Genomic DNA, 12992 nt, shown 5'->3' with positions numbered 1-12992 from the left:
TGGCACTGACTCTATATCTTTGGTCACTGAGTCACTGACAGTTGCATATGCTGATATGCCTAAGTCTTGTGGATGCATATGTCTTTGGCCACCCCGTGTTCTAAACTAGGGAGAGAGAGAGGTCACTAGTCTCACCACTATGTTGATTTGAATATGCTCATCCTCTCTCATTAATCTACATTATCCCTTACTTAGGTTACATCTTACAGGACTTCATGTTGTGCACATATGGTCCTTTTCATGCTTAAATATTGTATTTAGGGTTTTGGATTTTTCCATTCCTCCAAATCATGCTTTGGACTGTCCCTAATCTTTCTTTTTATCTCATTCGACAGGAGTATTACACCCTTTGGTAGTTATGTTAGGTGGGAGTTGGAGGATTGGTACTCTAGCTAGTGTTATCTAGTCGAAATTAACATCCGTTTTCCTCTGAACTATTTTACCAAACACATCATACTAGTTGATTTGGTCTTAGTACTCTTATATTGAGCTCTTTTAAGCATAACGTACTTTTTCAAGAGACGTGATTTAGTTATATGACTTTTATGATAGGTTGTTGAATCAAAAAAAATATATCGGGGTACGTAATCATATATATCAAACATTTGAAACAAAGTGAAATGTTGAATTGAGAAAGATACTAGCTAGAACTTTATGTATATTGGGGTGTAGTGTGAAAAACACCTTTTATAACATTCATGGCTTCATGCTAAGCATGATGTTGATATGAGATGTGTGAAGGCAAATTTAGGAGGCCCATGTTGAGCAACTAAAGGCTCCATTTTTGTTTGTGTTAAAGAGGCAAAGCACCCAATTGGATCAAGGTCTTGAAATAGTTAGTGGGAAGGGAAAACATCCTTCTTCTTCTGTATCTTCAAACAGGGAACTTTGCTAAGTAAAGGAAATGGTGCGCAACAAACTGCTCAATCCCTCCCCATGTAATCTCATTCAAAGATATCATTTTTTTCATCTGTCTATTCGACTATGTAAATCATGTGTTATTATTTACTGAAGAATCATATGGTATAACGACTATGTTGAATTGTTGATGATCTGATCGACGACAGTCATGAATGGGAATTTGTTTGATTCTCCTCTGCTACGTAATTATGTCAAAGCTTGATACCGGCCGTAGATTAATCGCCTATGACTGGAGAATCCACGTACAGTTGCTTTAGATGAGTACTGTCTTCACTATCAATTGGAAGCTAGAATTCAATTTTGAGCAAATTAGAGATAAGTCCGGAGCCTCCTTTTAAACTAAATCCACACTTAAAATATTTTGTAATCTACACCTAATGTGAACTCTAAATTGATTATGTTGTCTTTTTAACATGAGTACACAAATATATGTGTTAAAATATATGTTTTAATCCACACTTATAGTTGCTAATTGTAATTCAAATTTATTATCTTCATTCCTATAATTGATTACTTCATTAAATTCGGGTGATTACTCTATATGTGTTAAAATATTCTCATTGAGTCATTTCAATAGTATCCATTTTTTATATAGGGTTCTGCTATGCACACACCCTTATTTGATATGCAGACACTCATACCCCATCTCCTTTTACTGAATACCTAAATTACCCTTAAAATTATTTTTCCTCATTTTTTTTTATTTCTTGGCAAGTCAAACATATCTTTTTTCTTTAACAAATGTTGCCGCAAACACATATATAAATTGTCATGTGGCCTTCTTCAGCTCCAATGAGGACCAACATCAACCTCCCAAGCTTCAATCAATCATTAAAAAAAATAAAATAAAAATCCATTTCCATAACATGGGCAAAGTCTAATAAATAAAGAGACTCTACATCTCCATTCATCCTAAAAATCCAGGGTCCAAAATTCAACTCAAATATAGTGAGAACTAGCTATCCAACAACCCAATTGACGATGAGAAATTAAACCACATACATAAAATCATGAAATTTTACACAACATTGATATTTAACTAAAGAAAGTTTTTGATTGCAAGATAATAAAAGATAGCCAATATGGTGCAGAGAAAATTTGGGATCAAACTAAACTGCTATAGAAGTATGTTGTAAACACACTAAACAAAATACAAGTCACTATAGGATATATAACTATATAAGTAACCAACATCTCCTTCATAGCAGCGCTCTAGACAATATAACAATCCTTCAAAAACAGGATTGATAGTCCTCCCATTTCTAAACAAAATAGACTTCTTGTATTCATCATGCCTTAAAAGAGCTATCTGCAAGCAAAGAAAATGATGTAAACGATCAACAAACAAAGAACAATGGAACTGAGGTATTACAAGTATAAACAACAAGAATCCAAGATCATATAATGATTCATGTAGTATTATCTACGTTAGCACTGAGTTATAACCATGATAGCAATATTTTCAATAACAATAAAGCATAATAATCTGTCTCAAATGAATTTCAACAAAAATAGTATGAACATCAAAGGTGACCATAAAATATACCAGGAAAGGTAACTTACATTACTAACTAGACAGTAGTTAACTATGCCTTTCACTTTACAAGTTCGAACGTCATGGCCTTCATCATGAAAAAAGCTACATTTCTGAGACTTTTTCTCTACTATCTCAAAGGCTGAAGGATCACGTTTTGTAGAGCTAGATGACTTTTTGTTTTTGGACCCTACTGGATGACCTTTATGAGGTTGGACATTAGGCTCCAATAACAATGGAAAATAAGCGCCAAGAAACTAAGTAAGTTTTCGTTTGGTATTGTCTTTCTCAGTAAGAGGCATGCTTTCATACTTACTCTTGACTTTTGATAAAAGAACATCTATCTCATCTCCCTTATCCAACCAAACACCAAATGATCTTGTATCAATTCTCCATTGTTCATGAATGCTATTCAATTGCGGTGCTTCAAAATTACGATCCTTGATCATATGTGCACAAGGAATGCCCATGGTTTTGTAAAAATGACATTTACATTGAGATGAAAGATTGCGAGACTTTGCAAATTCATACTGTCTTTGTAGCTGGTCCAATGCAAATATAGATATACGAGTAACAAGTTCTTTGAAGAACGGTGTACCAACTTTATGTGGATGGTGAATCTTTTCATTCGAGAGTTGGACTTTGATTTCAGCAAACTGGTTTTCAATGGCGAGACAAACTTTGTCCTTTACCTCACGAATACCTCCATTTGATACTTGAAGATATTTCTTTAAAATTGAGTGTGCACCTTCACCTCTTGAAGTAGCACGATTACCAAAGTGTGAGATCTTACCAGTACATGCAATCACAAGCTTTTCTTTTAATGGGAGCCAAGTACCTCTGATATAATCAAGAATAGCACCCTTTTGTTTATACTCAACTTCAAAATTAATCCAAGCTTCATTAAATGACGATCCATCATGAGAATTTATCAAAGAAGTCCATGTAGACCATAAAGCGACCCAATCAGCTTCTTCTTCAATATGGCGCTTACAATTTATAGCTATATTTCTCTCAATATGCCAAACACATAAAATGTTGGTTGTTCTTGGAAATACAATATTAATAGCATTCATCAACGCCAATTCTCTATCAGATATGATCACCAAAAGATGAACGTCGGCTCCCAAAATTTTGCTAAATAATGTTAAAGCTTGTACGTAGTTCTCTTCTTCCTCCCTTTGTATGAAGATAAAATAAGAATAGAAAGTTGTATTGAAACTTGTGACTCCAACGATGTCTAGTAATGGCATCTTGTACTTGTTAGTCTTGTACGTACAATCCATCACAAAGACATTTGTATAGCTCTTAGTCAAAGCAATTGAAAGTGGATGGGCAAACATCAAATGAGTTAGCCGACCATCTTGATCATACTCAATGTCATAGCTAAAACCAGCTTGACCTAGTTCTTCCAATAAGGCTTGAATAACTATACGACTTGCTAAGCTCTCCTTCATAATTTTGTTCTTCTCATTGTAAATGTTTTTGGTAATTGCTTGTAAATCTGGATTACTTTACCGAAGTGAAGACATTATTTGCCGGGGTGATATGCCAGCTTTACTCATCTCTTTGATCTTCACTATCTCCTCTTTTGTAAACTGACGACAATATGAATGTTCAGACATGTCTTTTGAATGTTCATGGTTATGTGCCAGATTTTTCACTTCCACTTTCCATAACCCTTCAGCTTTTTTCTCCCGACAATTTTATAAGGACAGTTTATTAGGCAAGATGATGTCTTCCTTTTTCTCTTCTCTAATGGAACCATCATATTGTCTCGATACTTGCCACCCCTATCACAGCCGATGAACACACACTTATCAGGTTTTGATCTTCTTATAACAATTACATACCCTTCCATGAATGAAAATTTTATGAACAACAACAATAAGGTCTTCCCAACTATTAAAATTTACTTCCAGCAAAGAACGCATGTTGTCTGCTTCATTTATCTCCCCTTTATTTTCTGGATCTTCAAAATTCTAAAACATTCATATATAATGACAACTAGTAATAATATTAATTTTCCTGAAAATAAATACTTGAATTGTGACACAAATAAGAATCAAAACAAAAAAGCATTGTAATATCTTCTTGATTATACATTATCTTGAACAAGCAGCTTATGTGATTCGAAAATTTTATTAGAGTTTTTTTTAATTCTCCCTCATATCCTGCCAAACCTCATCTTTATATTAACAAGTGAAACTGATTCATCGTAATAAAATGAAAGTTGATTATGGCTACCTCAAGAGGTCACCCTAATGACCCTATAATAGTAATCTTTAACCATAATTTTTCAAATTCCTCATCCTCACAACTACCTTAGTAGAATATCAAACTATTTATTCTTGTTAATAGCAGGATCATCTTGTTATTGTTATCAATTGACAAGTCCCGTACCACAATTAGCAAGCAACTTATATGAAAATCAGGCTAAGATGAACAAAACCCACAACTTAACTTAGAGCTTATCGGTGAGAAACACAAAATGTAGAGAGTGATAGATTAAAATACACCAACTGATTAATATTAGAATCTTACCTGGAATGATGGATTCTTTAAGGATCGAATCATCGAATTCGGATGGTTCTTCCATGTCTCCACTGCAAACCAAACGTAAAATTTTCTCTAAAGATGGATCTATAGAATTGCTTGCTCTGCCATCAAATCTTCAAAGTAGAGTTTTGAAGACAAAGGCTGCGGGCTGCGTGCATTTGAGAGAAAGAGAAGTATTGATAATAGGTTTGACACTTTGACTTGCCAAGAAATAAGAAAAATGAGGAAAAAGAATTTTAAGGGTAATTTAGGTATTTTGTAAAAGGAGATGGGGTAGGGGTGTGTGCATAGCAGGACCCTTTATATAAAATCCAATTATGGTTTCAAAATATGGAGAGAAGATGTTTGTCTAGGCAAGCACGCATTAAGAAGTATGGTCTTGTGCTTATGAAGAACATCTCGGTTTTGAAATAAAAGAATAGGGTTTGTGATTAGATCAAGAAGTTCGCATATTATTTTTAGTGATTTTGTTTTCACTTATAGACTCACATTTGGTGTTTGTCTACTTACACCAAAAAAATCTACTTGAAATGTATGTCTTTTGTTCTTTGATTTCTTTATTCTCTTGTTGGGTCTATTATCTGATCCTATGATTCATATAATAAATTACACGATAGTAGTTTTAGTTCTCTAAACTACCACATTCGTAATTTTACCTACAAAATAGGTATAGCATAGTAAGTAACCTAACAAAGAGAGCAAAAAATCTATTATTCAGGTATCAATATATCATACAAAGAAAAAAGTCTGATAATCAGGTACCTTATTGAATAGTCATTGTATAAAGACTTTCAAGCTAATGTACATGGTTAACTCACATTATATCTAAGAAATAGCTTGATGAGAAAACGTAAAAATCAAATCAGCTTTTACTTAGGCAAATAAGATGAAACATTACCTCTAAAATAGAAAGTTTAAATTACCCAAAAATAAAATTTATTAAAATATTTCGTTTAGGAAAACTACATCATTATGACAATCATGACAAATTTAATAAAAATTACAATTAAAAAAGGACTAATTGAAAGATCTACAATTAATATATTTAATTATGACGTTATTTTGGTAGTTGACTTGTGGTTAACAGATTTAAAATTGTGACAGTTTATGTAATTTTTCTTAAGACAAAACTAATAGTTTAGCCTAATTGTCAAAATTGTGGGAGTGAGTTTAGATTAAAATGGAGTTAGAAAATTGGGTGTATAATGAAATACCCCTTGAATTTTACTTACCAGAAAAACATGAAATTACAAAAGCGCATGCGTTCTAGAAATGAACAGATTACCATTCTCAAAAAAAAAAAACGAAAACGAGAACTGATTACGTAAGGATAAGGAGATAGGTTCGTAAGAAAAAACTGGAAAATAATCAAAATATATCACATGCATGCCTTTGAAATAATCTCTCACCTGGTTAGTTTCTTCCATCAGTGACAACCCCTTTAGTATGTTTGAATGTTTCAAATGCTTCACGTACGTACACTTATCCAAACCTTTGCTAGATGCCATTGAAGTTTAGAAGATGAAGCTTACTTTATTAACTTAGATTGAAAAACCTACAATACTTTATATAGATGAATAAGAATGTACTATGCATGATGCATGAGATATGAATTTAACAAGTTGTTAAATTAATTAAAATCTAATTGTTGATATTTGTACTCAATTCGACGGTTCGACCTCAGCCCACAAAATGTCCAAGAGCCATTTTTGCTAAAAGAGAAGCAGCTAGCACTGCAGCAGCTCAATAATTCAGTGACCGAAAGAGAGATAACATAATTTTTTAAAGAATTAATTCACGAATTCGAATTCTACTATTAATTTGTCTAGCTTTAGAATATGAATATACTAATTTAAATAATTAATTTTTCAGGAGTACATAGGCCCAAGACAAATTAATTAACAAATGTTTGATCGATCATGCAGGGCATGTATATCGACAATTGAGAACGAATTAGGTCAATAGATATATATGGGTTTAATATCAGCAAGACAAAATTGAAATGGATCGCAATTACAACTCATGTATGATGCAAATGTATTGAAGACACATATATGACTCGGAGCTGATCTATGTACACCTTGTCCACAGCCAGGCAAACATATGGATTCTATTGCGACTAGTTCCCGAGATATAGAGAATACTTAGTATCATTAATAAAACAAACTAACAAAAGGCTAACAAAGTAGGTGGCCACCGACGCAAATTAACTTAATGATGTTCTGCATGCTGTAAACCTCAGGAGACCATGCTAAAAGAAAACTAAGGTGAGCCGTAAATCACTAATCAGCTGTAGCTAGTCTCATATAGATCACAGATCGACTAGCTAGCGCGCGTAATTGGGTTTGGAAGGGAAAACCACAAGTTTGAGGAGACAAGCTAGGGTAGGCAACAACCAAAAATCTGCCATACTCATGATATCATCGATCACTATCAGATGTATTTATAGGAGGTGTGGAATTCTACATCTTCCGGACAATTTGATATATAAAGGGGAAAAGAAAGATGATCGATCTATCAATTTCATTCTCCATGCAAATATACTTAAACCCTAGATAGCTACCGTATATGCATGTATCGCCAGGTTTTGAGTTTGGAAAATTCTAAAATGTGTTATCAACTCATGCTTAGCTTGGTTGATTTAATTCCTCCATGGTTCCGTACTTGCTGACCTACACATGAGTACTCTAAAAGATAGTAACATCAATTGTAGGAAAAATCTTTCCTACATGGCTGTATGGTATACGCCGGCCACATCCAACCCTACAAGCCCACCAACACCAGTGCGTGCAGAAAATGACAGTCTCTGCCAGCCGCTCAGCACCTGCTGTATGTTGTACATCGATGTACCCCAGACGAACCCTCAATTGTAGGTAAAACTTGGAAGATAGACCTGAAACCTACGTACGTAGCGGGGGGAAAGAGAGATAGTATACACACACACATATATGAAGGCTACAGTACGTAAATTGAATAACCATGTTTATTACTAAAGAACGAAAGTGAATCTAGTTTAATTAAGCTCCAAGGTCTCTTCGATGGAAACACCGTCACTAGCTTGCTTGAACTTATATACATTTTGATACTCAAAAGATCGAACTTTAAATTAATGAGCAAGGAGAGCACAGAGTTTGAACTAAAACAAATACTACCAAAATAAAAGTGGAAAAGGTTTATCCGTGCGTACGAACAACTTAACGGCACTAGATAGCTAGGGGGACGAAGTGGATGTCGATTGGATCGATCATCAAAGACCTTCAGGCTCGCATACCTAGCTACTTGGAGAATTTTAAAATGTCGACATGAGCAGTTGATCCGCTACAGGCAAGGTATTGAAATGGTAATAGTCTCTGCGTTGTTGAAGTAGTAGCGGCGGCGGAGGCCGTCACATGATGATGATCTTGAGGCTGAGGATGATGAGATTGAAGGAGCTTGTCCAAGAATGACCAATCACCATTGAACGATCTCATCTCCTGCAGCTGCTGCTGTTGCATATTGAGTCCACAAGAAGCGGCAGTGGTGGAGGTTAGCTTCAATAGGTTTTGAGAGCACTCCAAGTCCAGGGGCTTCAAAGCTGGCAAATTGTTATTAGGTGCAGATAGAAATGATGATGTATTATTAGCTGCAGCTGCTGCAGCTGCTGACTCTGGACTGAACAACTGCGGCAAGTGCATTGACCCATCAAAAGTGGTAGGATAGTCGTACAGTGAAGCTTCCAGATGGTGGTGATGGTTTTGTTTTGGCTGATGATGATGATGATGGTCTAATACTACTTGGCTGTGAGAACCACTTGCCTTCATGTGGGTGATCAAGTCATGTTCTACTTCTTGATGATGACTAAACTCTGGCTGAAAACCTCTGTTAATGTGATTCTTTTTCTGGAAGACCCTACAGACCACCCATCCATCCTCCTGCTTGATCAAGCAAATGAGGAATCAAATAACCCAATAACCCTAGCTATTTAGCTAGTTAATTATTCAGACATATTATTTCTGTGTAGCTAATTTCTTTCAGATTGGAAAGGTAATGTTCAGTTAATTACTGCAATCAAATAATAAGCATTTGAAACTATCAGATAGTAAGCATAAATTAATTAAAAGCTAGGATTCCTGTGGTGATATCTGGTACATACTAAAGTGATTGTATAATAACATAACTTGGCATTTTTGACACAAGACCATCACCACCCTAGATCTGTACGTATATGCCGAGACACAGAGTTGATCAATTCTAAGTTTTGTTTGAATGATTGGTATAATTGTATGCTAGCTAACTGACTTGTTCTTTATTACCTGAACTTCATGGACATTCATATTGTCATGATGATCTTCAAGGCGATACTCATGCATGATCCAGTCAGTCTTTTGGCCATGAGGAGCACGGCCGGTGTAGAATACTAGGGTTTTTCTCATTCCAATCCTCTTGGAATCGTTGAGATGGATGGCTTTGTCTCTCCCTGTTGCCTTCCAAAATCCAGCTGTTGTTGCTCGGTTTGTTCTAGTTCCTGTTGGATACTTCTTATCCTTGTGGCTGAAGAAGTACCACTCATTCTGAGGTCCTGATCCTATTCTGCATTTCTCTGCACGTAAAACCCCATAAGAATAAGATATATTAGGGTATTAAAGGGCGTATTTGTGCGACTTGTATATGGCCAATATAGTTAAAGCCTAACCTTTGAGGTCCCATGGCTCTAGTTTGTTGAGATCTACCTCCCTGATAACATCAAGGTCGATGGCTTCATAAGATACCTTCTTCCTGAGGTAATAGTAGAGAAGCTCCTCGTCTGTTGGATGGAATCGGAAGCCAGGAGGAACCGTCAACTGTCCATTGCCTGCAGACATCATTTTAGCTAGCTGTGCAGATCGATTGACTGTGCCCTAATGGAAAAGAAAAAATTGACTTTAGATCAAAAACAACATGCATGCACACTAGCTGGAAGATGACCGTATATATGTAACTGATGTTGCATGCACACAAACCATGGAATTTCTACGTACCATACATGTTGATTTATGAACAAAGATTAAGCTAGCACTCATTCATTGGTATGTTTAAATGGACTTTGCCTACAGAAACCCTAAATAAAGCTTGAAAACGAGTTAAACAGATGAACATAATTAGTTATATTTAAATCATTCATAGAAAGATAAGCTTTTGCTGGTAACCTACACTTGTATAGCAAAGAAAAATTGATATGAACCAAGACTACTTATATTAACCATGCCATATAATACATGTTGATCCCCATTCATTCATTTAAGCACTTGATAACCAGCTGGCTAGAGAATGTAAAGATGTATGTCGACTCTGGATCTTCAACCAACATCAATTAAGGTGTTTTAAAGATATTTCAGGGAGGAATGAAAGAGTACAGTTCAGCCAGAAAACAGTAACCTAATCGAAAATCCCATCTATCTCTGAGTTGAATAAGTTATTGTACGTATTCTGGAACCCTAAAAATATTTAGATCCGGTAATACAGATCAATGGAGCCCTACAAATCAACTTCTCTTGTTTATATCTAACTAAGAGCTTCCAAAGTAGTAAGCGATATTCATGAAGGAAGCAGCTGAAAGGGAAGAAGAAGCAGAAAAGATAAAGGGATGAACAGCGAAGGTGCAAAGACATGCAATGAGTTATGAAATACTAAAGAAGAAATATCGAGTAGCACCAGACCTGTTCACGGTAGCTATGAAAGGTTCCCCGTTTTCCTCTTAGACAAAGAAGAAAGGACAACAGCGCACAGGAAAAACGCAGAGACAAACGGAGAAAGATTGCAAATTTCTTGGCTTGAATGGCACGACGACTCAGTTAGGTTTAAAGAGAGAGACGGGGAGCGACAAAGAGAGGGAGAGTTGTGGATGAGTTCAAGCTGAAAGTCTGACAATGGAGGATGGGCACAGAAATATAGAATGGAAGAAACAATATAATAGAGAGCAAGAGGTAGTTAAGGAAGAAAATGAAGGTAGAAATGTGAATGAATAAGGGTTTTGAGTGATTTGGTAAAATATTTTTTGAGGCGGATAGGGCCGGTGTCTTGTATTCTCATGAGGGTTTGATACGAAATGAAGGGTTTTTGGTGAAAATATGTCGTTGAATATGAAACCTTAATCCTCAATATCGCCTCATTAGGATGAACGAAACCAGCAAACTGTCAATTACCCTAGTTCATGTTCACTTCTTTATAATTATTTGTCTTCATCTATTCGTTTTCATCTCTCTGTCTTCAATTATGCTCCTCTGGTCAGAGTCAAGGAGGAATTTAGGGAATTTTCTTACATTCCTTTATAGTCCAATCAATCTGAAAATTCATACAACTACCTGCGTCGTATTATTCAACCTCTTACATGTCATTATACGGTGCTATTGTATATACTTGTGTTAATGTAGAAACTTTTACATGTCATTAAATTTGTAGAGAAAATTAGGAAATTTCTTAAAAGCTGCGGTCAAACTTAAACTCATGCAAGTTGCCAATTTTTAGCATCAAATTCAGTGCAAGTGAGAAACTAGAGATCCTCGATCGGCTTAGCTTATTTAGTTTTTCTTTACCATGCTCACTGTTTTGGGATAATCAGTAATCGGTCATGAAAATGATGCATGTCAAATTATCAATTCAGTCCAGATTCCGGATCCTAGGCAAACCTTAAAAACGATTATAAGTAAAGATACAGACCACCCAAAATGACACGCAACTTGTGAATTGCAACCAACAGCCAATCATGTAACTTTTATAAGTGGTTGGTTGTTGTGAAAATAGCCAAATACCATAAGATAGAAATTTGTGTGACAAAAGTTTAATTTGTGAATAATACAACTAAATACATTAAGTTACATGCAATGCATGCAAATAGTACTCTGCTATCATGTAAGATTCTTCGATATGTAATGTTTAAATAAATAAACAATGGACAAAACAAGCCAACATTTTTTACTGTTTATGTTTACTTATTACAATCGGAAGGCAATGTTTACAATATAATGAGTCTATGGTAAAATGAGTCCAAATAATGTCAAAAGTAATTATTCTGGCCGGTCAAGATTAAGAATATAAGAGGCCAAGAGGGGATGATATTATATAGGCAGAATCCTGAAAGTCCGTGGCATTTACACGTGCTGATCCAACACAGTCTACTCAATTCAAGGCCTCGATTCGATTAGCTCAATTTATAATTCTACGTACTACAAAGCTGTGATCGATCGGGATGGCTGAAATTTGTTTCAAACCCAAATGGAATCCCACGCAATCTTTTATATGTATTTTTCGTTCTTACATTTTTTTAATCTTATTCCTGGTCAAAAACATAGTTGATTGCACCGAAAGTATATATAAAACCATGTAAGAGACGTATCATTCATTCACTATTGAATATTACTGAGGAAATAACGCCATATAAATTGCTTCAGCGTGTTGTAATGAACAGGTAAAAGTACGTACCTGAGGTTCATATATGATCGATCCCGGATTTGTTTAATTACATGAAGAACACAGCTGGGTGCCGTTGCCTTTACGTACACTGCTGTTGCTGAATTACATTATAGTGATTATACTATGTAATAACATTAATGGATGAGAATCCTACATATGGAGGATAGGAGCTTCTATTCTCTAGTTATATGTGCCAGTTATCTCAGTTTCCGCGATACATGCTCTGATGCTCCAACAATCATTTATACAATCCAGTATGGTCAGAACTCCGACTCCAGGCCATTTGCATGGCATAGCGCTAGGCCTCTAGATAATGCTTGCAATGAAAGTGCTATGAGCCTTCTTTATTTTAAACTACATATATAATTATACGTACGTACGTACATATGATTCAAATGAACAATCTCAGAAATTAGAATACGTATGTTTCAATTAGATATTCATACTTAAATTCCTGCTCGTTTTCTTGTTGCTAACCAAAGAAATACGTACCCTAATTCCTCTGAAGATTAGAAATGAAGTGCACATAGCACAGATTGTACCATGCATA

General features: G+C 35.4%; 2 protein-coding genes across 2 annotated transcripts; both read right to left on the bottom strand.

The window, feature by feature from the left end:
• Positions 1-2062: 2062 nt before the first annotated feature.
• On the bottom strand, positions 2063-3912 carry LOC126786942 (protein FAR1-RELATED SEQUENCE 5-like). The gene is made up of 3 exons (XM_050512894.1): positions 2772-3912; positions 2485-2657; positions 2063-2230 (listed from the first exon to the last, which is right to left on the bottom strand). The coding sequence occupies exons 1-3, from the start codon at positions 3910-3912 to the stop codon at positions 2063-2065; spliced, it is 1482 nt and encodes a 493-aa protein (XP_050368851.1).
• A 4175-nt stretch (positions 3913-8087) lies between these two features.
• LOC126788326 (NAC domain-containing protein 76) lies at positions 8088-10791 on the bottom strand. Its single transcript, XM_050514301.1, has 4 exons — positions 10690-10791; positions 9687-9891; positions 9307-9593; positions 8088-8925 (listed from the first exon to the last, which is right to left on the bottom strand). The coding sequence occupies exons 2-4, from the start codon at positions 9856-9858 to the stop codon at positions 8290-8292; spliced, it is 1095 nt and encodes a 364-aa protein (XP_050370258.1). The 5' UTR covers positions 9859-9891; positions 10690-10791; the 3' UTR covers positions 8088-8289.
• Between the last annotated feature and the right edge of the window lie 2201 nt (positions 10792-12992).

This window comes from Argentina anserina, chromosome 3 (genome assembly GCF_933775445.1).
Source record: "Argentina anserina chromosome 3, drPotAnse1.1, whole genome shotgun sequence".
In the NCBI taxonomy this organism is placed as follows: Eukaryota; Viridiplantae; Streptophyta; class Magnoliopsida; order Rosales; family Rosaceae; genus Argentina; species Argentina anserina.
This window is presented reverse-complemented; position numbering and strand designations above follow the sequence as displayed.